The 26,762-nt window shown below is 37.2% G+C and overlaps 1 protein-coding gene across 1 annotated transcript in view; it reads right to left on the bottom strand.

The window, feature by feature from the left end:
• Positions 1-6,136: 6,136 nt before the first annotated feature.
• onecut3b (one cut homeobox 3b) overlaps positions 6,137-26,762 on the bottom strand; it is a 25,172-nt gene continuing 4,546 nt past the window's right edge. Inside the window, exon 2 of the mRNA XM_056242172.1 lies at positions 6,137-6,616. Within this exon, the coding sequence (XP_056098147.1) occupies positions 6,324-6,616 (293 nt within the window). The 3' untranslated portion in view covers positions 6,137-6,323. The remainder of the gene's footprint in view (positions 6,617-26,762) is intronic.

The following is a 26,762-nucleotide window of genomic DNA, read 5'->3' as shown; positions in this document are numbered from 1 at the left end:
ATCTATATGCTGCTTTGTGGATGTTTAAATGCTCAGCTGCACTCATCGCTCACAGCGTTTCTTCCCCAGTCTCGAGTCTTTACAGCGACTATCTCTCAAGCGTTCTTTCTCGTCTTTTGTTCTTCTCCTTATTGGAAATTGATTGTCTTCTACCATCACAAAGACACATGGTTCTGATTGATTCTCTGGTACCAGAGGAAGGAGGAGGATTCGCCCGCAGGGTCTGGGATCTCCACACACTGGGAGATGTTGATCAACCACGTGTTCAATCAGAGATAACAGAGGGAATCTCACATAAAGATATGTCCAGCTCATATTTCAAACAAAAAATACAAGGAAAGGAGAAATTATATTATTGTATAAAATATTATATATATTAACTCTTTCCCAGCCATTGACGGAATTTCCCGGCTTTCCATGTTTTCACTGGGTTTTTTTTTACATGTTTTTACGCATCGTCTGAAAGAGTACTGAATCTTTGGTTCAAAACACAGACAAAAAAGGAGCCGATAAAAGTATTGCTTATTTATGCATGTTGTAGTAATCTTTTGTTCAAAATTTAGATTTTTTTTATTTATTTACGAAACTTACCCACATTCAAGTGTTAAAAAAATGCATTGTTCTAGAATAAAAGTTTTGTTGTTGTTGTTGTTTAAAAGTAGAGACCGTGTTATTTCTTTTGATATATTGCATGTTCAAAATTTTCAACAAAATATTCTTCGAGGCCATTAAATTTTTGAGAAAATGACAAAAAAAAATGAAAATCGTGGCTGGCAACTTTGAAAAACAAAACACTGGCAGGGAAAGAGTTAAAAGAGACTCGGTTCTTTCTTTTGATATATTGCATGTTCAGATATTCATACAACAAAATATTCTGGAGGCCATTACGTTTTTGTGAAAATTATCAATAATTCTGGTGTCGACGAGTTAAAGTTTAAATTACTTAGTAATTTTATTTAAATTATTTTAATGTATTTATTGAATAAAAAAATAACATTTACAATCATTAAGAAATTATGCAACAAAAAAAACCCCAAAAAACTTACTGGTCATAAAAAGGCACTATTTTCTTAGTGCAAAATATTTTTCCTTGTAATTTTGGGTAAAAAATGACCCAGACATTTCTCAGTGAGATTCACCTAATAATTCTGTACCTAAAGAAACAATCAGACCCTCAAAACCTTGATTTAACTTCATTGAAATTTCATTTATAGAGGTGGGACAGCACAATATTGTCAATCAAAGCAGAAAGACAAAGTGTTAATGAAATAAATAAATGATTGGTTGATCATTTCATCAGACCCGACTGGGCAAATCCCGGCTCCTCCCGCCTCGCCCTGACCGTGACGTACGAGTCGTCTTGTCTCTGAACAGTTAGATTAATATCCATGCATAAAAGAATCACCAGCGTTTCCCTAACGACAGAAGAGCTGGTTTTCATTATCTTTTTTTTTCTCCTTTTTTTTCTTTTTTAAATATCAGGATCACTTGAACACGCACAACAAACACTAATAATTCAACTGAAATGCATTTTCCTATGGACAGAAACATGGGTCAATAAATGAAATTAAGAGAGAGAAAAATAAATAGAACTTTTAAATAAATAAATAAATAAAAGTATACAGCAATTTGTCAGCATGATATAACTTCGGTCTCTAAAGCTCATTTTGGTGTTTCTCATAATTAAAAAAGGAACTAACAACTACACAAGCTTTGGGTAATTTCAGGCAATCTTGACTCCCGTGAGCTAAAGCTTCATCCCGTGACACCGACATGTCTTCTAGTCGCTCTGATGCCACTCAAATGTTCAGTAATCGCTGACCTCCACTTTAAAAAAAAGGTTGATTTTGAGTGAGCATGCCAAAATGAAGAGGAAAATTACTCAACTCAACAAGACAAGTACAGAACAGTAAAAAGCTTCAAGTCACAATATTTCCAAAACTATTATTTAGCAGTATTATCTTCTACTATCATCGTTACTGTTTCATCAGATTACCTTTACATTACAAGTATTTGAGGTATATCAGAATTATCATTGTCAACACATGCCTGCCAGCGTGAAATGACATGATTGGTCGGCGAAGCGATTCGATTGGTCGAATGTCTGCGAATGTGACCGATGGAGGGTTATGATTGGACGACCACTGACAGTGCAGGTATACCTCAGTTTTACACAAATATCACAAACACACACTTCCGTAATACTGTAAATTACACAAAAATAGCTCTGTCGGAAGTGTGTGTGTGAACCCAGAGGCATATCCACACGGAAACATCACACTTCTGCACACTTCATAGAGAAATAAATACACATAAATAATGCAGAAAATAGAAAAACAACTACTTTCATAAAAAAACAAAGTGCTTCTTTATCAGAATGGGAACTCCTTTTCTATGCAAAATCTGCAGCTATGCAAAAAAATATGCAGGTATGTTTTTAAAAAAATGTGTGTGTGTGTTTGTGTGTGTGTGTGTTCAGAGCAAATCCACCCGTGGTTGAAGGAAAAAGGCACTCAACTTGTCCTGCATAGTTGCCACTTCCTTCACCGTGACATAATGCAGTCTGACTACTCTGTGTGTGTGTGTGTGTGTGTGTGTGTGTGTGTGTGTGCTCAGCCTAGTTTGGGGACAAACCCAGCTAACAGGGAACGTTCTGGAAAGTTATAAACAAACGTTCTTCCAGTAACATTAATATAATGTTCTTTCAAAGTTATCTGATCTTTAATAACGTTCTCAATGTTTTGTGAAACGTCCGTTTAACGCTTTTTAAATGTTACTAGTTTCAGAATGTTCAGGGAACATTCAAAAGCAACATGTTTGCAAAATGGAATGTTCGTATAACCAAGTTTTTTTTTTTTTAAACACATTTTAAAAAAACTGGGCATTTTGAACATTCCGGAAAAAACATTTTCATAACTGAACGGGAACAGTAGCAAAACGTTCTTAGTACATGTTTTTTGTTAGCTGGGAAATTGTGTGATTTTAATTACGGTTTGCGATTATAACGTCCCCTTTTAGATGAGCTACTCGTGTGTGTGTGTGTGTGTGTGTGTGTGTGTGTGTGTGTGTAAGTAAATGTGTTGCTACACTGAATCACATTGGTGTACGTGTGTGTGTGTGTGTTTGTGAGTGGGTGATGATGATGATGATGATGATGAAGATTAAACTGGCAGGCTGAAGAAGAATCTTTGGTATCAGTGGCTGTATCACACACACCACTGTGTTTCTGTGAGGTAGCCACATTGATTCTCACTACAAACGAGGTGTGTGTGTGTGTTCGCTTTTTTCACATTTTTGCTTCACATCAGAGTTTGTTTAGAAAAGAACTTGCTCTTCGCCTGCTCACGACTCTGAAACGGTCAATACGTTCCTCTAAAATGCTACAGACATCTGCTGTCTTACCTGTCCGACAGAGAGACAGGAGTAAAGCAAAGGATGAAGTTCATCAAGAAGGGCCTTTTTCACCAGCAGGAACATTTCTTTGGGATTGATAGACAAAGAAACAACAATGAGTCGCTCTGTCGTTCTCCGCTCCGAGAGTTCAGGAGTCCATTTCTCCGCAAATATACTCAACAATCCCCTTGTTTCTTGTCGTTTCGTTCACAAGGTGCTTCTTTACACATAGTTTATGCACAACAAGAGTCCAGACGTTTAATACAAACTTTGTGTCTATGTAACTTTTTACCCGCATCGTTATTATAGAGAAAGAGAGAGAGAAAGAGAGAGAGAAGAAAAACAAGGATTAGAGGAATATTTACAGATTCATATTCAGTACGTTTTGGTAAATGCTTTGATTTGGTTTCCAAAACAAACAACGGATCTCGGGACTCGGGAACGAGTGTTTTTTTTTTTGTTTTTCCGGCCCCTGTTGGGAATCACGTGATTTGTCGGATTCTCCGATACCGCCCCGCACAGACTCATGGGAAAGGAAGGGAGTCGGAGCCGCAAACATCCTCTATGATTATCGTTAAGGCATCTGTCGTTGGCACTCAATTATCATACAGTGACATTTTACCTTCAGGTTTTGGCCATTAGAAGCTGCAGGTCTCCACAAACAGGAGGAACACAATCAACAGCTTTTACTCTCCGCTTCACTGCTGATTGTTTCGTCTTTGGTAACGGAAAATATCTTTGGATGCAGGAAATAAATGCATGAAAAAAACATTGATGATGATAATAATCCTGACATCTGACAGTGATTCACTCATGCTGCCTTCAAGATGCTTTAGTTGGAAATTGCAATTAGCGGTGTTTGAGATCGATGGGGAAACGCTATGACGGAAGGTTATTTTAAAAAATTGAAAAACATATATTTCAGCTAGCCTCCAACAATGATTCTGTGGTGAAGTAAAAAACAAATGTAGTTTCTACATGAAAAAGTTAGTTCAGGCAAGAATTTAAAAGACAAAGTAAATCCTACATTAGGACTCAATTCAAGCTTGTAGAAATTAAAGCGTAAATCTCAACGATATAAAATTAAGTAAAACCTACTCAACTTTTCTAATACTGGTGTTCCCATCATGCACTGGGGCAGGAATAATTAATACGTTGATTTTTCACTGTTTTCCAGCTGTGTTTATCACTGCTTTTGTTGTTATGTTCAGTAACTTGCCATTTTGTGACATTTGGATTCATTTTCTACTCAGAACGACACATTCATACTCAAAAACGAATGTAATGTGTACACATTGTGCATTGTGTACCAAGTTTTGAGGTTCAGGTGCCATGTTACTTCTATTAAGTATAGAAACGTATGTTTTTAAGTAAATCATACACTTTAACAGTGTGGTTTACTTTAATTTGCTGTTATATTGTTTGAGTAAAAAGTTAACTTTGTTAAATTTTACTTAACTCAGTTAAGTAGATGTTACTTATTATATATGTGAAATTAAATATAATTAAGTAATGTTTACTTAATTACTTCAATTGAATGTTAAGTTCAATAGTAAGTAGATTTTACTTGATAATAACAGGTAAGTTGTACAGTTGACTTAAAATGTGTTAGTGCAAATTGTTACGAGGATTTTATCAATGCAGTGAATGCAGCATTTCCCACTTTTGTTTAGTTTAAGTTAACACTGTTTAACACTGTCTTGAAGGCAGCATGACATCTAAAGTCTCGTCCCGCAGCGAGCGAAAGGTGCGTTTCTGTGGACCTCCAGGAGGTGGCGCTGTTGCTCTGTGCAGGTGAAGCGCTCTGTAAAACCCCTACGGTAAAATGATTCTTTAGGGGAAGATACAGAGGCCTGATTGATTCTTTGCATCCCTTTATCATTGTGCTGAAGCAAGAACAAGGCGCCACACTGGCAGTGAAAACACTCCTGAAACTATACTCGTATGAATTGTTTGCGTCAAGGGTCAAATAAGTGGGGATGGGTGTGTGTGTGTGTGTGCTAAAATACGCATTGCCTTCTGTTCCTTCTTTCCACTGCTCTATGAGAGAGAGAAATTTCCGTATAGCTTGGCTAATCCAGAGACTTTGAGATGAGAGATGTTTTAGCTCAAATATCAAGCACAGGTGAGGGGAACGTCCAACACTCGCAGGGAAAAAGGTACAAAAGCTGTCACTGGGACTGTGTCCTTTAAAAAGGTTCTAATATGTGCCATTTAGGTACTAATGTGTGACCCTGGACCACAAAACCAGTCTCGAGTCCCAGGGGTATATCTGTGGAAATAGCCAACAGCACATCGTATGGGTCAAAATTATCGATTTTTCTTTTATGTCGAAAATCAGCAGGATATTAAGTAAAAATCATGTTCAATGAAGATATTTAGTAAATTTCCTACCGTAAATATATTAAACTTTTTTATTTTTGTGAGTGGATGCAGCAAAAGCGTGAACATAATGCACAACTTTAAAGGCGATTTTCTCAATGTTTAGATTTGTTTGCACCCTCAGATTCCAGATTTTCAGGCCAAATATTGTCCTATCCTAACACACCATACATCAATGGAAAGCTTATTTATTTATGATGTATAAATCTCAATTTCAATTCCTACATGGCTTTGTGGTCCAGGGTCACATATGACACTTTTGGTACCAAAATGTACCTTTGAGGTATGCATGCACTCTTTAGGTACAAATATGTACCTTTTGAAAGGATACCGCCCCAGTGACGGGTTTTGTACCTTTTTTTTTCCGAGAGTATCCGTGATGAGAAAGAACTAAACCGAATGAAAAGCGTGCAATGCGTTGGGTTTTGCCGGAGCTCATCTGCACCCGCCGTTCCCGGACGAGGTTTGTGAGGTTTGATGGGCACCGTAGATCATCATCATCTGTTGGTTTGGTGCATCTGGCACTGGTCCGTCAGCCTGGCATCGGCTCAGGCTTTGGAGAAAGTGGTTGCCGATGTGCCGGGTTGCCCGGGACTGGCCGCGTGCTCGTCCTGCCAGCGATCCACGCATCGACGCCGGGCGTTCATGAAGAAGTTGCTGACGGTGGACAGCTCCAGGCCCAGCTGCTGAGAGATGGTGATCTGCATCTCTTTGCTGGGTCTCTTGTTCTCCTTGAAGATGGCGATGAGCGTTCGGCGCTGGAGATCGGTGAACACCAGGCGCTGCTTCTTCGGGACCATGTTTCTGTCTTTGTGCTGCTCCTGTTCCTTTCTCTTGCACGCTGCCATGAGGAGACGGAGAGAAAGAGACGAGTGAAAATACAAGAAGAACACAAGCAAACAGACATTTGCTGATAGGAACTCATGCAACCAAAGCTGAAAACAAAGAGGGGAGTCATTCAGTGAAAGAAGCTTGTGTTTTGCAAGCTCATATAATACAAACATATTTCATAAAACAAATATTGAAGTCCCACTGTGGTGAAAATCAAGTTTTTAACGTTGTTTATATGAGGGGAGTCATTCAGTGAAAGAAGCTTGTGTTTTGTGAGCTCGGATATAATGCAAACTTATTTCATAAAACAAATATTTTAAAGTCCCCCTAGTCAATCATTTCATCCCTTAAAACTCATATTTGATCATCAAAATGACATATTTAAACGTTTTTAATTCTTCCTGCCTTAAAATATCTTGAATGTAACTCGACACCCTTGTCTCATTTAGTATGCGCGGTTCTATGAATATGCAAATGAGCCCCGCCTCCACTCACTCCCTCAGCTCAGAGATCCACTGGTTGACGATCACACGTTGATCTGATTGGTTACAAGGTCGTTTGTGACGTCAGAAACACCAGCGATTTCAAACCGTGTTTTTGAGACTGTCTTTGGTTCACTGCAGTTTTAAGCAGAAAATACTCAGCAATGCTGTCGACTTATGAACTTACACATGGTGTCTTAAAGCGTATTAAAAACACCACATAGACACATAAACAACATTAAACGCTGGATTTTCACCACAGGGGGACTTTAAAGGTATATATGCATTTAGAAATTTAGAATTTTTAAAATATTTAATAGCATAATAGTCTAATTACACCGGTTCACACTATATCAATTTATGTAAAATCATTTGAATTAATCTGAGTAAGCTTTCTGTGACCTCTTTCACATCAGTAATTTACCTCAAAAATAGAACTGCCACTTAAAATGACATAATGCAGAAAAAGTGACATCATTTGAGACTTTTATGTATATTATACTATAGTCAGGATTCCCAGCTACTGTATAACGGGAACATTCCCATCACTTTCTCTAACGTTTTCTAAAGGTTATGTAAACGTTCTTAAAATAATGTTTAGCAAATGTTCTAACATTATATTTGATATGTGTAACATTGAGGGGAAACAATGTTCTCAGAAAGTCCTTCCGATACAATACATAAAATACAACATTTCAGAGAGTGACGCATAAATTACGCCATTAAAAATATTTCATGCATGTATATTCATTGTGTGCGTACTTGACTATACTGTATTTGTACTAGGGACGTACAAGCCAATATATTCAGTGTGTGTGTGTGTGATGGGCAGGTTTAAGGGTAGGGTTAGTGTAAGAGGACAGAATATACATTCTGTACAGTATAAACACCATCATGTCTATGAAAAGTCCCCATAAAACATGAAAACATGTTGTGTGTGTGTGTGTCCTGTGGGACTCATGTTTGAAAACCCTCAGGCAAAATCCACTCAGTTTGGAGTCAAGCGGAGGATTTACATTCATGTGTTAGTGGTCACAGCTGACTCTATAAAACACTAGTTTCAGCTTCCGCTTTTAGCGAATCTGTCTGTGCAACAAAATCATTAAATCCATGTCAGTGTTTAACAACAGTCTTCGCTGTTATCATTCATTAAAACACACATACGCGTCTGCTAATGCACTGAACATCTCTTTCGGTTTCTTGCTGTATAATTCTACGATTCCTTCTCTTGCTCACGTCTGTGTTTCTCTCTCACACACACACACACAGGGTTCCCCCAGTGAGATTGTGCTGATGCCAGGCTGAACACTGTATGTCTAATTACAGAGAGCCATGAGCCGATCGATCTCCCCTACACAGTCAAATCTGTTTACTGCTGCTGTCTAAAGCTGCAGCTCTCTCATCCATCATATTCATATGCCACACACACACACACACACATATACACACACAGCACCAATAAAACACACACAAACATGCAGAATCACTCAAAAACTGTACAGCAGTTCATTATGTGCATCTGCACACTAGTTAAAAGCCAAGTCTATCTATCTATATAGGCTAGCTTGTTTATATAATTAAAACATTATTGAGAACCCTTTAAAATCATTCACATGCATTATATTTGGTCTCTGGTCAGGTTTTATTCAAATTGCAGCATCTGTATTTTACATCATGACTGTCTTTCCTGGACAAAACCGAATCATTTACTTCAACAAATCATAAGTGGAGAGAGGAGACTATAGCTCTCAAACGACTGAAGCTCCGCATGTAATGAGGACTCCCTCCTCTCTGACCCATATCTACAGCTCTTTTGTCCGATCGTCTCGTGTTTCTGTATATCGAGCTTCATTTCTGCTCTCTCCCGGTGTCACGCGCTCTCGCGTGGGCGCGCACTGGGCTCGAGGGATCGATACGGATCGATCGCCCGGGAAGGGGCCCTGATTACTGGACCACGTGCGCGAGAGAAAACACAGGAAAATCGATCATTGCAGCTTTTAGGGCAACAGCAGAGCGCAGACAGAGAGAAGAAAGACGCGCATTCTGCCTGCTGTATTAAACGCACTTTAAGAGAGAGAGATGTAGAAAAATCATCCAGCAGATATAATGCATCTTCAAAACCTCGAGTGCAATCACCATGCTGTGTTTTATATATTTATTTACATGATAATAGCCTAACATTTGATTATCTTAACTGCTTGCTCTGAAATGTCAGCATGTATCATTTCGCACCTGCTTTGCTTTTAATCAGAATTTGCTCGACACGAAATAGCCTATCGGATCCATATGATACATTTAGGCCTTATTTGCAGGTAGCCTGTCATTTAGCAGATAGACTAAAAATGCATATATATCCTATGCATGCATGAGAACAAAAAACACAAGCAGCATTACTGTACAAGAGTATAATGTAGCCTACTCTTGCATTATACTCCACAAGAGTACCGTAAACAAAGTAGCAAGTGTGTACATTCAAATTGCGTCCATCGTGAGGAAAGACTCGAACCAGTAATGTTTGCTGTCATTGGCGTGTCTAAAGGTGCCATTTTTAATGGTAATAGTGGGATTTCAGACGGAAAATGTGAAGCGCTTTCTCGTCAAATCTGGCTTTAGACTTTGTATATTTTAGCTTTTATGATTGCGTTGTGTTATTCAGTATGGAAAACGAGTAGGAATGACATTCTTTCCTTTAAACACAATGCATATAGCCTACCTAGAGCACTGGGAAAACTCACTAATTTCACGCACAGTTTATTCAGATGATCTCAAGGGTGAATCGCCAATGCAATGCATGAATGTTGGAAAATCATAATTACCAAAAACAACACGTTCAGACCACAGAATGCTGATCTATATATTTATATATATATATGCAACGAAATGTGAGATAGCTACTAACTAATGCGTATCTGTTACTTAAGGCTGAAGTAAGCTGTAACTGATCGAGATCTAATTGTTTCTTTTATATACATTTATTGAACGATGCATTTCATCTCTCTGACCAAGCCGCGTTTATTTGCGGATAGGCCTAGATAATAAAATCTCTTTAAAACATCTCGGAACCGAATCTGATTGGCACAAATAATAGCTAATAAATAATAAAGCAAATGAAAGCTCCTCGCGGAATTCACCGCATTCACTTGCCGTATTTTTTTCTTACAAATTAATAGTCCTGGAATCGATTGACCTTTGCTTTAAACCCTTTTTCATAAAGCATGTGTTTAATATATAGGCCGCACTGCGCTCGTGCTCGATAAGATATAGTGCAGTGTGTTATTATTATTATAGGCTACAGCCTGTATTATACAGTTATTATACAGCCTGCAAACTGTTGTTTTTAAAACAGTTCTCGTGTTATTTTATTTTTATTGCCACTAACAATAAATCCGTTTTTTTTCTCTACTCGATTCCAGCAGAATAATGAATCATTTTGAGATAATTTCATAGACTGAAAGATGTTAGAAAAAAACACGTGCACATTGAGGGTTGTGCACGAGCAAATTTATAATCTCGCACTGATACAATGAGAGAAATTGTTCATTCATGTGGAAGAAGCCGCATAATCACAGGAAAGACATTCAGTATGGTGATGTTTGCAGATTACATTTTAATGGGCAGCGTGTGTTAGTTTTGTAATCCGATGGTAAGCGCTGGTATTGATATCTTATCACTCACATGCATGAATTATAAACTGCAGTTTAGGTGCTTTTATTTATATTTTCTCTGAGCTGAATTCATATGGCAGTATATAAGAGTTGCAAATCACAAATCAATATTCATCAAGGAGATATTCGAGTCTATTCATCACAATCAAATATATTCTGTTTCTAAATTTAACCCTTTAACTCTTACTACAAAACATTATGAAATGATTTATCTTTTGTGTTGATTTTTTGTCATTTAGACATTTAGTGAAATATAAAGATTGACTCACCCAGTCTTTTAGGATGGATTTTACTCTTAAAAATAAAGGTTCTTTATTTGCTTCGATGGCACTTTTATACAATACAGATTGTTTCAAAGTAGCGTATGACAACAGTAGTTCTTTAGTGGCAAAAGGTTCTTTAGATTATTAAAATGTTCTTTACACTAAGGGAAAATCCGCTTTTGGAACCTTTATTTTTAAAAGTAATGTGTAAAGGTTTGAGGCTGAGGATTGGATCATAATGGATCAGAAAATCAGCAAATCATTGCTGAGTCTGATTCACAGTGTTTACATCTGCTGCCAAACCAACACGATCTCATAAAAAATGCGTATAGCACGAATTGTATTTATCGTGCAATTTATGCGCAAAAAAGTTGCACATGATACGCACTGTAAACCCATAGGATTAGTGGTGTGGAGTGCGTGCGTATTTTATGCCATAAAATGCGTATCATATGCACGCGAAAACTTTTTTTTGCGTATAAATTGCACGATAAATACAATTCGTGCTGTAGATACGCACTTTCATGAGATGGGGTTGGCCAAACCAATGGTGCCAGATTAGATTTGTGTTTTTTGTTTTTGTTGGCTACTACAGGTTGTTAAAGCATCACAGTTATGGCACAGATATGAGCATGCTGTCTGCTGAGGTGGGTGTGGTCTGTGTGTGGTGTGGGCGTGGCGGAGAGGGCGGGGGGCGGGGTCGATAACTAACCGCACCAGGCCGCTAACAGCTCGGCTCGGGATCGATGGCTTGAGCGGGGCGGTTCTGTTTTTGGGTGCGGTGAAACGAACCCTCTCCCGCGCGGGCCGGGCTACTGCTGGCGAGAAACAGTCATGTCAATCAAAGCCTATTCAACACAAACCACTTACACAATACATGATGCTGCACGTGCGAGTTTATAGATTTAATCAATGCTGTTCATAAATATTACTGCAACAATTTCTTTTTTTATTGGTCAAAAAATCGTAAAGAAATGCTACACTCTAAAAAAAATGCAGGGTTGTTTTAACCCAAATTTGAGTCAAATATGGACAAATTGGGTTAAAAAATGTAATTTATAAATTTAACCCAACGGCTGGGTTTGTCCATATTTGACCCAAATTTAGGTTAAAACAACCCAGCATTGTTTAGAGTGTAACTGAGTTGTTGTTTTTTTTTTATCATAAAGAATTCAGTGAGTTGTCCTCTGCTTAATACAAATAAATAGTTATTTATATTAATAATAATAATAATAGTAAATTTAACCACATTCTAAAAAAAATGCTGGGTTGTTTCAACCCATGTTTGGGTCAAATATGGTCCCACCCAACCGTTGGTTTACATTTTTACTACATTTGTTGAACCCAACGGTTGGGTTTGTCCATATTTGACCCAAACAGGGGTTGAAATAACCCAGCATTTTTAGAGTGCATTTTATTCAGGATCTTATTTAATTCAATGGTTGCATATTTTGATAAATAGCCTAAAATCCTGTATATCATTCTTTATTTTAGAGAGAGAGTTTAGTCGTTGGGTGTAAATGAAGCTGTGTTGGTTTTGAGTGGATGTCAATGTTCATCATCGATACACTGAACGTTTGACCACAACTACAGCTGGAGCTTTTCATTCGATAGCTCTTTGAGCGTGTGTGTATTTGCAGCTCACGTGAAAATAAAATTGTTCGATTTTTCGAAAAAATAATGATATGAAATGCACTCGTATAGGCCTATATTAAGCATGCATTTATTACTTGCGTATTAAATATCCATTATATCAGCATGCACGATGCAAATAAATAAACCAATGCAAATAGCCTAAATAAATGAAAGTAATGATAAACCACACGCGCTTTTCTGTGAAATGAAGTAAAGCGAGTTAATTGATGGGCCGGTGGCCTATTAACGTCATGTTTAAAAATAGAATATTATGAAATTTTATGTCAACCAGTAATGATAATAAAAATAATATTATAGCCTGCTTGTTTTAATTATTCCACCTCGACATTTATAAACGCATGACGCATCATTTCGTCTCAAAAGCGTCAGACTGAATATTTTGAATGCATGTTGTAGATAGTTACAGATATAGCGCTTTTAATGCAGACTGTTGTCAATATTTGTTTTGTGTTCATGTGACTTGCACAATATTGATGACGGGATTTATCAATCTGACTGCATTAAAAAAAAAAACTTAGGTTTATAAAATGCACCAGGCGTCGCTTTTCCTACAAATATTATTATGTCATGGATCGGCTTCCAAAAATTAATCACAACATATGGCATGAATTTAGAAATTTCGGCATCTTGTTTGTGTGTGTGTGTGTGTGTGTGTGTGTGTGAGAGAGAGAGAGAGAGAGAGAGAGAGAGAGAGAGAGAGAGAGAGAGAGAGAGAGAGAGAGAGAGAGAGAGAGAGAGAGAGAGAGAGAGAGAGTGTGTGTGTGTGTGTGTGTGTGTGTGTGTGTGTGTGTGTGTGTGTGTGTGTGTGTGTGTGTGTGTGTGTGTGTGTGTGTGTGTGTGTGTGTGTGTGTGTGTGTGTGACTTCAATGCCAGCTATGAAATGATTTTAAAAATTAAGTAGGCTAATACATAGGCTAACTAATGCTTCAAGTCCTGCAGAAATAGAAGATAAATGCTCATTTGCTCGAGTCATACTTTCTCTTGCTCTGTATGTGGGAAACCATCTGCTAAATTAATAAATGTATTATTCCAAAAAGTCTAGAGATAATTTAAATAATCTGACTTTATTCTTTCAGGTGTTTTGATTTGAATTGACTGTATAAAGTCAATCGGTTTTTCTTAAAGTCCCCCTGTGGTGAAAATCCAGCTTTTAATGTTGTTTATGTGTGTATGTGGTGTTTTTAATACGCTTTAAGACACACCATGTGTAAGTTCATAAGTCGACAGCATTGCTGAGTATTTTCTGCTTAAAACTGCAGTGAACCAAAGACAGTCTCAAAAACACGGTTTGAAATCGCTGGTGTTTCTGACGTCACAAACGACCTTGTAACCAATCAGATCAACGTGTGATCGTCAACCAGTGGATCTCTGAGCTGAGTGAGTGAGTGGAGGCGGGGCTCATTTGCATATTCATAGAACCGCGCATACTAAATGAGGCGAGGGTGTCGAGTTACATTCAAGATATTTTAAGGCATGAAAAATTAAAAACGTTTAAATATGTAATATTGATGATCAAAGATGAGTTTTACGGGATAAACAGGGGGACTTTCTTTAAAGAAAGGGAAAGGTTCTTGTATTTTAGCATTAATGTGCCAAAAGAATCTAGGCATGTGTACTAATATAATCACATTCATATTAATATATCACGTCCATTACATAAAACTCCTTTATAAACTCTCGCACAGACCAAAGGCCCTTCATAACCAGTTTGAATTTAACAATAAAGGTCTTTAATAAATCTTTACTGGCATCAATGTTCCATAAAACAACCGTCAACATCCATGGAATATTTCCGTTCCACAAAAGTTTTTATAATAATTTTTTTTTAAATGTTCTTCACACTAAGACACAAATTGCTGGGAAAACCCCTTTTGGAACCTTTAATTTTACAAGTGTAAAATCTACATTCAGATTATAATTATATCATATATACATAAACGACAACGAGAGAGTTTGTCTTTTAGGAGAGCTGTGATATACTGAGATCTTCCCTTCGCCCAGGTCCGCATGAGTTCTTCTTTGTCTTGCGGGTTTCCTAACTGGTCTCCAAAATCAATTTCTCAGTGGACAAACATCTGACAGACCAGATCCATCCCCACCAGCTCAATTAAACGCCATTCATAGACAGTTTGATTGATCTGAAAGCCAAGAAGTCATTGCAAGAGCAAACCCTCACTTACAGATCTCAAATTAAGCCTTTATGTTATGTATGTGTGTGTGTGTGTGTATGTGTGTGTGTGTGTGTGTTTCTGCGGTTTAATATTGAAGGGATTCAGCTTGGCGTCTTTTGGTTGCTTATTTCAAAAAAAAAACTTTATTTTATTTTTAGACCAGATTTACAAATGAGGACGTCCCTAAAGGATGTTTTTGCAGATTTTGTCATGTTTTCTTCACTGCTGGGTACAAATTTGTCCCCAAAATACAGTATAGTTCAGTACACACACACACACACACAGTGAAACCCTGAGACTGTGATGCTTTCAGAACAATGATTGGTTTGTCTGACGAATGGCAGATGGACAGAAGGGACTAGGAGAGTTTTATAAAAAAGAATTGCACTCGAAACTCGAAAAATTTGTGTTGATGTGTGTTTGTATGAAGGAAGCAGGTCAAATATATCCCAGTATTAATATGTTAATGAACGTTAAGGGAACATTCCATTTTATCGTTTTGCAAACATTCCGAGAATGTTACATTTTGAATGTTCTCTGAACGTTCTAAAACTAGTAACATTTAAACAAAGAAAGTTCCATGAACGATGTTTTGTGCAAATGTTTTGAGAACTTTCTATTAATGTTCCTGGGTTTGTTCATAACTTTGAGAGAACCTTCTGAGAACGTTCCCTGTTAGCTGGTCTCATATACTCAAATATTCATATGTGCAAAAACAATGAATATTTGAAAAAAAGTTTTTGCACGCATATTTTTAAAGTAAATTTCACATACGGAATCAAGTAAACTACTTAACTAAGATAAGTAAAATTAGCAAAGAAAATAAGTAATTTTAAAGTTAAGTAATTTCTCTTTAGTTAAAGTTTCCGTTGCAATAAATTTTACTCAAACAATATAAGAATGAATTAACCCACGCTTTTAAAGTGTATGCTTGCTTTACTTAGAAACACAAATAATTAAATTAAGATTGAATCTAGACACCATTTACATAATATACAGATTACCACATGTGAACACAGAGAGCTCAAAACTTGGTACACAATATACAATAACGGTAACATTCGATAGATCGTTTGAGTATGAATGTGTCATTTTAAGTAGAAAATGAATCCAAATGTCACAAAATGGCAAGTTACTGAACCTATAACAACAAAAGCAGTGATAAACACAGCTGGAAAACAGTGAAAAATCTACCTTATTAATTATTCATGCCCCAGTGCATGATGGGAACACCAGTATTAGAAAAGTTGAGTAGGTTTTACTTAATTTTTATATCGTTGAGATTTACACTTTAATTTCTACAAGCTTGAATTGAGTCCTAATGTAGGATTTACTTTGTTTTTTAAATTCTTGCCTGAACTAACTTTTTCATATAGAAACTACATTTGTTTTTTACTTCACCACAGAATCGCTGTTATCAGTGTATTGTGGGAGTAAGACAGTCATGTAAGATCTGCATGTGTTTGTTGATGGGAAAGCTGGTGGTGTTGCAGGGAGGGGGTCTGTGTGTGTGTGTGTGTGTGTGTGTGTGTGTGTGTGTGTTGCACGGCTGGCTGCGGTTGCTGCATGGCGAGAGCCCTAGAGATGCAGGAGTGAGCAGGGAAAGGAAATCAATACAGATTCAGCGCAAGTCAGATAAGCCTTAACAATGTGTGGCGCAAACACACTCTATAACACAATCTCACACTACACACACTACATTCTTCCTGCAAACGCACAGGTCGGTGCATTCAAACATGCCACCAGCCCACCGTATATTCATGCACGCATATTTTCATATGCATCTGTTTTGCATGATCCTAATTTCGTAACAATTTGAATTCTATAATGAAAATGCATTTGGGAAAGTTTTAGTATTCGGTGTGTCTCTCTTTTGCTTTATTGCAATCCAGAGAAGGCAGATGAAAATGAGGAACATTTATATGACGGACACAAATGCAGTGTTCCTTTTAAAATAAAATAAGCATAAACATATATTGAGAATAGCACTGGAGCTTCATGATCGTGTTCTCCAGCGTGATCTTGAAGTCACATGATCAGAGAGACTTTCAGTTGTGTTTCACAATCACAAAACTTTCTCTATTTCAAGGTTTAAAATGAGATTTTGAATCCCAGACCCAACAAACATGTTCTAAGAACGTTTTCCCAACGTTATCTCCGAACGTCCAGTTTTTTAATGTTTCTTCTTGGTTGTGTGAACGTTAAGCGAACATTTTAGAATTCTGCAAACGTTATCGGAATGTTACTTTTAAATCTTCTCTGAACATTCCGAAGCATTTAAAAAACGTTTAAGACAAAAACGCAAACTCTGAATCAACACACACCAATGCTACATTTTCTAAATATCATAATCATCTGTTATCAAACAAGTAATCATTACTTCAATGAGCTCATTGTTTCTGCATTAAACTATTACATTGTTTAAATTAATACATTTCTCACTAGCTGTGATTTTGTATATGTATATTTCTGAAATACTTAGAGCGTTTCCTCTGATGACAGATCACTGTAAGTTGTAATGTGGACTCGTGCACTTTCTGTAAAGCTGCTTTGAAATGATGCGTATTGTGAAAAGCGCTACAAATAAATGTGAATTGAATTGAATTGAATTGAAAAACGTTCCATGAACGATGTATAAATAATGTTTTTGTGCTAGAAGAACATTATTATAGAGCAGATAACTTTGAATAAACGCTCTATTAATGTTTCTGTAAGAATGTTTGTTCATAACGCACTGTTATCTGTGGAATCGCACACAATATGAACACAACGCAAGCGTGTTTGCTGACAGACACAAATGATGATCAGTGGAGTGTGTAAATGAGTGTCTGAGTCTCACTCCAGTTTTCTTCCCTTTCCTTCTTCAATCCATTCAATGTTAATGTGGTGTGTGTGTGTTTGTGTGTGTTTGTTTGTGTGTGTGTGTGTGTGTGTGTGTGTGTGTGTGTGTGTGTGTGTGTGTGTGTGTGTGTGTGTGTGTGTTTGTGTGTTTGTGTGTGTGTATTCATGGCACGTTTTACTTTGCTCACCCAGAAGTGAGTGTGTTACGCAGGCCTCACGTCTCCCTCCCTCACGCTTATCAATTATTAAAGCCCGGATCGATCATTTCAGCAACTTGCCTCCATCCTCACAAAGTCAAAGCTCTCCTCCCTCGATCAATGCTGGATCACCTCCACGTCTGCTTTCATGTCAGATATCATCTGATTCATATTTGAAGATGTCATGTTTCCCAGCTTTGTGCTCCTCTAAAACACGCTAACCATCATTTCCACACTTTCGAGGGGAGAGATGTGGAAAGAACAACTACTGTTTCACGAGTTCACACTTACAAATGATCAGAGAATAGATGTTTATGCGTATTTGGCGTGCTGTCCGGGGGGAGGGCTCCGAGCTCGGAAATTGGGCCCGAACCCAGAGTACTCCCCCCGTATCTCTGTTTAGGAAGATAACCAGGCAAGTGTGAGGAGATGGGGTGGTGGAGGGATGCTGAAAACTGTCGAGGAATATGGGTGAGTCGACTGAGTATATTTATAGGCTTTACTCGTGCTGATTGAGTGGACCTGTTGATTACTGATTGCTGACAGCTGGCTGGAATGACTTGATTGTTTGATCATTAGAACGTGTTCCTCCCGAACCTTGTTAATAAAACATCAAATTGTTTTGGGTTCTTTTGAAGTTGTGTGTGTGAGTCTGTGTGTGTGAGTCTGTGTGTGTGAGTGTGTGTGTGTGCGCGCGTGCTTGCGTGCATACTAAGTGTGTGTGTGTGTGTGTGTGTGTGTATGAGCGTGCGTGCATGTGAGTGTGTGTGTGTGTGTGTGAGCGTGTGTGAGTGTGTATAAGTGTGTGTTTGTGTGTGTGTGTGTGTGAGCGTGTGTGTGTGAGCGTGTGTGAGTGTGTATAAGTGTGTGTGTGTGAGCGTTTATAAGTGTGTGTGTGTGTGTGTGTGTGTGTGAGCGTGCGTGTGAGCGTGAGTGACTGTGTATAAGTGTGTATAAGTGTGTGTGAGCGTGCGTGTGAGTGTGTGTGTGTGTGTGTGAGCGTGCGTGTGTGTGAGTGTGTATAAGTGTGTGTGTGTGTGAGCGTGTGTGTGTGTGTGTGAGCGTGTGTGAGTGTGTATAAGTGTGTGTGTGTGTGTGAGCGTGTGTGAGTGTGTATAAGTGTGTGTGTGTGTGTGTGTGTGTGTGAGCTGTAGTCGGTTTGATGTGACTGTCACTCAAGTTGCAGATCATATGATAAAATAACAATTTTGAGTATTTATTTGATCATTTGTTGCATCATATGTGAAAATATTTGGGGTGGTTTTAATAATCTGAGGAAATGTCATGGCATTCCTTACATTTTAATGGAGTGCCATAAAATAATGACATCAATTAACATGGTAATCAATCTGTACCATAATATTAGTATTGTAAGGGAGATTAAATATCATTATGTGGAACGTTAAAAATTAGCAGGCCTTTTTCACTTGGTTTTCTGATTGAGGTAAAACTGTAGACTTGATCATGATAAACATAGAGCACTAATGTGTTTATTGGCACTAATGTGAAAAGTCACATTTTGCATTGCTGTGATATGCTAATAACTTTGCGGTTTTGATAAATAGCATGCTAATAATATAAAATTATTGGTTGCATAGTGTAAGGCAAATGCTGTATGTTTAATTATAGAAACCATGTCGACATCAAATACAACACACTCAAAGATGCAGATTTTGCCTCCTTGTTTGAAAAGGCCAGCACATGTTATAGTTATTCTCAGATATTATGTATGCATAATGATGTCCGGCATGGTTTGCTTCCAGCACACGTACACGTCTGTCCCGACATCAGGGACACAGAGGATTTCTGCAGTCGTGAATGTTCTGATTCAATAGCGCCGTGGCAGTCGTAATGGATGGAGGGTCATTTTTTTGTGATGTGTTGCAGAGAAAGAGAGAAGCGAAGAGAAGAGGGGGATGGTGGGCCGAGTTATTGATCTCTGATACGTGCAGCGGCAGGCAAACATCCGTGAATGAGAGAGACTGTAACGCGCTTTATGGCATTCTGTCGCTCACAGCACTTCTCAACGTCTGCTGACTTTCCCCCGTTCAGCTCAACTCAATCTAGAGATCACGAGATTCATTCAGATCTGACTCCATCGGGGCTGGAAATCAACACATTTCTCCGTTTGATTATTGGCTGGCTGATGTGTTGCTATGTAAAATTCACCAACCCGTAGTTTGCTCCAGAATTTAATCGAAACATTGGCTGTTGAACAATATGGATATTTCCTTGACTGATGCAACACTGATGTAAGAGGATCTGAGAATTCATTTGCCGCATTCATACTATTTCTACAATATATATTATGAATTAGGGATGCACCGATATGGAATTTTTGGCAGATACCAATAACCGATGATTCTTTATATTTGGGAGCCGATAACCGATGATTCTTTATATTTGGGAGCCAATAACCGTATTTGGGAGCCAATAACCGATAATTCTTTATAATAACCGATGATTCTTTATATTTGGGAGCCAATAACCGATGATTCTTTATATTTGGGAGCCAATAACCGATAATTCTTTATAATAACCGATAATTCTTTATATTTGGGAGCCACTAACCGATAATTCTTTATATTTGGGAGCCAAGAACCGATGATTCTTTATATTTGGGAGCCAATAACCGATGATTCTTTATATTTGGAAGCCAATAACCGATAATTCTTTATATTTGGGAGCCACTAACCGATAATTCTTTATATTTGGGAGCCAATAACTGATAATTTGTTAAATTTGGAAGCCAATAATTGATAATTCTTTATATTTGGGAGCCACTAACCGATAATTCTTTATATTTGGGAGCCAAGAACCGATGATTCTTTATATTTGGAAGGCAATAACCGATAATTCTTTATATTTGGGAGCCACTAACCGATAATTCTTTATATTTGGGAGCCAATAACCGATGATTCTTTATATTTAGAAGCCAATAACTGATAATTTGTTAAATTTGGAAGCCAATAATTGATAATTCTTTATATTTGGGAGCCAATAACCGATGATTCTTTATATTTGGGAGCCAATAACCGATGATTCTTTATATTTGGGAGCCAATAACCGATAATTCTTTATATTTGGGAGCCAATAACCGATGATTCTTTATATTTGGGAGCCAATAACCGATGATTCTTTATATTTGGGAGCCGATAACCGATGATTCTTTATATTTGGGAGTCGATAACCGATGATTCTTTATATTTGGGAGCCAATAACCGATAATTCTTTATAATAACCGATAATTCTTTATATTTGGGAGCCAATAACCGATAATTCTTTATATTTGGGAGCCAATAACCGATGATTCTTTATATTTGGGAGCCAATAACCAATGATTCTTTATATTTGGGAGCCAATAACCGATGATTCTTTATAATAACCGATGATTCTTTATATTTGGGAGCCAATAACCGATGATTCTTTATAATAACCGATGATTCTTTATATTTGGGAGCCAATAACCGATAATTCTTTATATTTGGGAGCCAATAACCGATGATTCTTTTTATTTGGAAGCCAATAACCGATGATTCTTTATATTTGGAAGCCAATAACCGATGATTCTTTATATTTGGGAGCCAATAACCGATGATTCTTTATATTTGGGAGCCAATAACCGATGATTCTTTATATTTGGGAGCCAATAACCGATAATTCTTTATATTTGGGAGCCAAAAAACCGATAATTCTTTATAATAACCGATAATTCTTTATATTTGGGAGCCAATAACCGATGATTCTTTATATTTGGGAGCCAATAACCGATGATTCTTTATATTTGGGAGCCAATAACCGATAAATCTTTATAATAACCGATAATTCTTTATATTTGGGAGCCAATAACCGATAATTCTTTATATTTGGGAGCCAATAACCGATAATTCTTTATATTTGGGAGCCAATAACCGATAATTCTTTATATTTGGAAGGCAATAACCGATAATTCTTTATATTTGGAAGCCAATAACCGATAATTCTTTATATTTGGGAGCCAATAACCGATAATTCTTTATATTTGGGAGCCAATAACCGATAATTCTTTATATTTAGAAGCCAATAACTGATAATTCTTTATATTTAGAAGCCTATAACTGATAATTCTTTATATTTAGAAGCCAATAACTGATAATTTGTTAAATTTGGAAGCCAATAATTGATAATTCTTTATATTTGGAAGCCAATAATCGATATCGGCTGCATGTTGTTGTGTCATGTGGTGCTGAAGGACCAATCAAAAGCCATCAAGAGTGGTTCAAATAATCCATCATTTATCTGCTTTAACATATCGACACAGTTTCCAGTCTGGATGAAAACTGGAAGCCACTAAATTCAACATGTTCCTGTCGAGGGAATATAGCATTCTATGAAGAGTCTGCATATATACAGTTTTGCATTAATATGCTAGTATTTTATCCTCACCAAGCTGCTCTATAATGTACGATTTGCTTTAAATACAGGAGAAAAGCTGATTTGACTTCATGAGAGCCAGTAGAATAATTCCACAAATCTTTCTAAATACTTGCGCTGGATTATGAGACACTCGTGTCGTTGTTAAAGACGTGTTGTCGCTCTGCTAATAGTCCGTCACGGATCAGTTCTTGTGCTGCAGAAATCAGTAAGATCAGAAAATGATCCACAAGCACTTATTAATGCGCAGATATCTTTACAAAACGTCGAGTTCTGTTGTTTGCTGCAAATAGTTTGTGCATGGAGGGATTCAACTAAAAGTGCCTCTGAATCATGTTTTATATAATATAAGACCTTACTGTACCAATTTTACACATTGTACTGCATTGCATATTTGATATAATACATTATAATACGTCATTGTTCATATCTACAACTTTAAAGAGGATAATGCATGAACGATATTACACATGAAACAGGAACTTTGAATAATGAGCTTAGAACTAATTATAATAATGTGCATTATGAATAAATTTGCAATGCAAATATCATAGAAAGTGTCCAATGTTTAAATTAAATCTACAAATGCATTGCAATTTAAATTGTTACTGTCAAATGAGTGTAATAAAATGACTGGCATCTAATATTCCTGTTGGTGTTTGCAGTGTAACTCATGCATCAACATCACACTCTAAACGATGCTGGGTTGTTTTAACCCAAATTTGGGTCAAATATGGACAAACCCAAATGTTGGGTTAAAAATGTAATTTAAAATTTTAACCCAACTTCAACTTTCACTTTCAACTGTAATTTTTTTAATTACATTTTAACCCAACATTTGGGTTTGTCCGTATTTGACCCAAATTTGGGTTGAAACAACCCAGCATTTTTTAGAGTGCATTATCTGGAGATTTGAGTTGATCTTCTTCAGTGAAAGCTTTGCAGAATGTGGAGAAAGTGAGCGTCTCAGACTGTCGACATCAGCTGAAGATTTACTGTAGTAAAAGCACACGCTCTCGGAGTCTCGACATGACTCAGGAGAAGAGCAGACCCGTTCTCTCTCACACACACACACACACACTGTCAGAGGAGTGTGTGTGTGTGTGTGTGTGTGAGCGGGTAAAGAAGTGCTTCTGTGGAGGATGAAATAACTCTGGATTTGACACAGTTTGCAGCATAAAATCTCTGACAGATATTGAGAGTTTAGTTTGAGTATGACTCGTGTGTGTGTGTGTGTGTGTGTGTGTGTGTGTGTGAGATGTGAATTAGTCTTGTCAGTTACTAGTTGTCTTTTTTCCCTCGTATTGCATATATTGTCTATATCACAGCCGTCTGCGCTTTGCTTATATCCATAATTTAACAGTAACTGTATTTGCATCCGTTGGGAATCACTGCAATGATTCTTAGGTTTAATATCTGTGTGCTCTAAACTAAAAGATATGCATTATTTTATACAAATTTAGGATCAGTTTACTAATGCTGTATTTGATTATCTGAGTATTAGAGACTTTCTGCTCCCGACACACACATGACTAACAGTGTGAGTTGTAGATTTATGTATTTCTATAATGCATTGTAAACGTATTCATAACGTCTTTAATTAAAGACACGTAATAATTAGTTGTATGTTCTCGTAATTGTAAAACATCTTTAAAGACAACTGTATTGTTGTTGTAACCATGAATAATTAAGTATTATGATACTTATGTCTGGTTATGAAAATATGTAATGCAGTAAATTGTGTAAAACATCATAAAAACCCGTCTAATGTGTTAGAAGTTAATGAATTAGTTAACAATGAGCAATATTTGTATTAACCTTAATACGCTAATGTAAGTTAATACATTATGTTCATGTTATTTCACAGTGCATTAACTAATGTTAACTTTAATCTTAAAAATGCATTAGTAAATGTTGAAATTACAACAAGATTAATGATGCACAAGTATTGTTCATTGTTAACTAATGAAGCCTTACTGTAAAGTGTTGCCTAAATATCTCTACAATATAGAATTCACTGTAGAAACGTGTGCAAGTTCTCCTGATTTCATGCGTTTGTTCATGCACTCTTTAATTAATAAATTCAGAAATGCTTTGAAATTGCACATTTTAAGAGCTAAAGCAACACAAAAAATCAAGTTTTATATGAATATGCCATTATATTAAATTTTTAACTCATAATTTCCCATATTAACTCCATTGGAATGAGGGGAAATGAAATTATTTTGAACTTGTAACTCATTCTGCTCACAAATAGAGTTATAATGTCCTTTACACCCGATCTGACGCTCACACAGCTTTCTCTGGTGTGTTACGCTCCTGTTCAACGCTTGACGCTGACGTCTGTGTGTGATCGTGTGTATTACGCTGACGTCTGTGTGTGTTCCTCGGCTGCTGAGTGTCCTTCACCGGCTCTCTTTAAGCACAGAGCTTAACACAACGGTCCTCACACTTCAGATGTCTTATTAAACCGCCTCTTGTTTGGCCAGAACTCCCCCTCGGTGTTCGTGAAAAGGCCTTATTAGAGGCTTATACTAAATTGATGTTTTCACAGCACACGATGGATTTCCCGAAGCCTTCAGTCAGTGCATCAATATCTCTGCACTTGTAAAGTGTTTGCAGAACCAGCACATAAAATGCTTAAACCGATCCATGGTTTTGTTTATTCACGGATGAAAAGCTTTCATAGAGAAGGCCATTCAATATAAGCAATGCGAGATCTTGATGCATTAAATGTTCATTCAGAGCAAATATCTTCTCAGCATTGCTGTGTTTCAGACTGTGTGTGACAGCTAGAGGATCAAATTCGGTGTTGTTTTGGAGTAAAATATGGTGATCTGAGCAAATGGAAACCCATGACTCGCTGGCCGGCATCAAAATGGCTGACGATTCCCTCATGTCTCTCAACACACTGAACACACACCGGCCAGAAGAGCACGAGTGTGTAACTCGCTCTCCAATCATATTCAACCCTCGTTTACAGTTTTTTACAATTGCTATGACAGATTTTCTCTTAACACAGTTAGCACTACATCCGTCTGTGTAAGCTATACTATTAGCACATTTCTTGTTGCTTTAACACTACAATTAACACAAATTTAAAATGCTTGAACTTCTTTTACACACAAGCTCAAACAAGACCAAAACAATGGATTTTTACTATAAATTTACCAATGCTTTAACACCGTATGTCAGAACAGATAACACCATGTTCTAAACCTAACCTTACAGGCTAAAGTCAAGCTGCTTATATTGTGAATTGAAACACAAATATGTCCCCTGTATTTTATTCTCTTGTTACTGAGAAACAGCTGATTGAATAGTGCAAATATGGGACAATGTGGCATTTCACAATTCCAATGCGGTCACGGCCTGGTTTGATCCCATCGGAGGATGATGTCCATTTTCCTTGCCCATTACTCCCCTTTCCCTTTCTTAGCCTGGAGATGGAAGGTTTTTTATCATCGTCCACAGGACCAAATGTCCCTCCTGGATGCAATGGATGCTGCATGCCAAGCCATCCCAGCTGAACACCTCCAGGGGAGGATAAGCCTTACCAGAGAAGTGTGATGAGGATGAGAACATGTGGCCAAATGGAGAAGACCGGGATGATTAAGATGGCTTTTTCTGTTTGTATATTTTGTTTTTTTCACCTACAGTAATGCTGTAAATGGCAAGTATTGCATTTTTTTGCTATCTTGCAGAAATGTCCTGTTGCAAATAAAGCCTTTACCGCACCAATTCTGTCTCTGTCTTCTTTTTTTCATAAACCGTACATTCTATTCTGCTATTCTGAGAAGGGTCATTCATTTTTTTGTATTGAATTTCTACAACATAGGAAACAAAATGCACACATTTGCTAAACCCAAACAAAACAAAACTGTAGAGAGGCTTCAAAATAAACTGCAATATACTGTCTATTGTGTAAGGGCAGACCTGACATACTGTATATTAAATAATGCAGTTTCTGTAATTCCATCTCATGTTAGTGTTTTTAATGACATTGTGCTATGATTGACTAAATGTCCCTGTTGGAAGAGCACATGTGTTAGTGTTTTGGTAGACATAGTGTATTGTGTTAGTGTATTATTATTTTTTGAAAATTAGTGTTGGAGTGTAGTTTACCAGCGTGTGATTTTGAGCATGAAATTAACCGTTTTGCCAATTGTGTGTTGTAGGTGTGTTGGTGCGTTACGAGTTTAGAAATTTGTTAAAAGTATTGAAAAAATTGTCATAGCGATTGTAAAAAACTGTAAATAACAAATGGACTCAAATGAGTAATAGTCATAATGGAGATATGAAATGAATGAGCGGCTCAGATAATATGAGGAGAAATATGTGATTACTGGGGGATTTTCCTATTATCGAGATATTTAAAGACGGTCTGTGGTTTCGTTTTTCTACAATGCATCTCATCTGTGCTTTCTTTAGGATCAGTTATTAATATTCATGCTATATTAGCTGAGTA

The sequence above is a fragment of the Rhinichthys klamathensis genome, unplaced genomic scaffold, assembly GCF_029890125.1.
Source record: "Rhinichthys klamathensis goyatoka isolate OS25496 unplaced genomic scaffold, OSU_Roscu_1.1 h1tg000703l_1, whole genome shotgun sequence".
NCBI lineage: Eukaryota > Metazoa > Chordata > Actinopteri > Cypriniformes > Leuciscidae > Rhinichthys > Rhinichthys klamathensis.
Note: the sequence above shows the minus strand (reverse complement) of the source record. Positions and strands in the feature narration are given on the sequence as shown.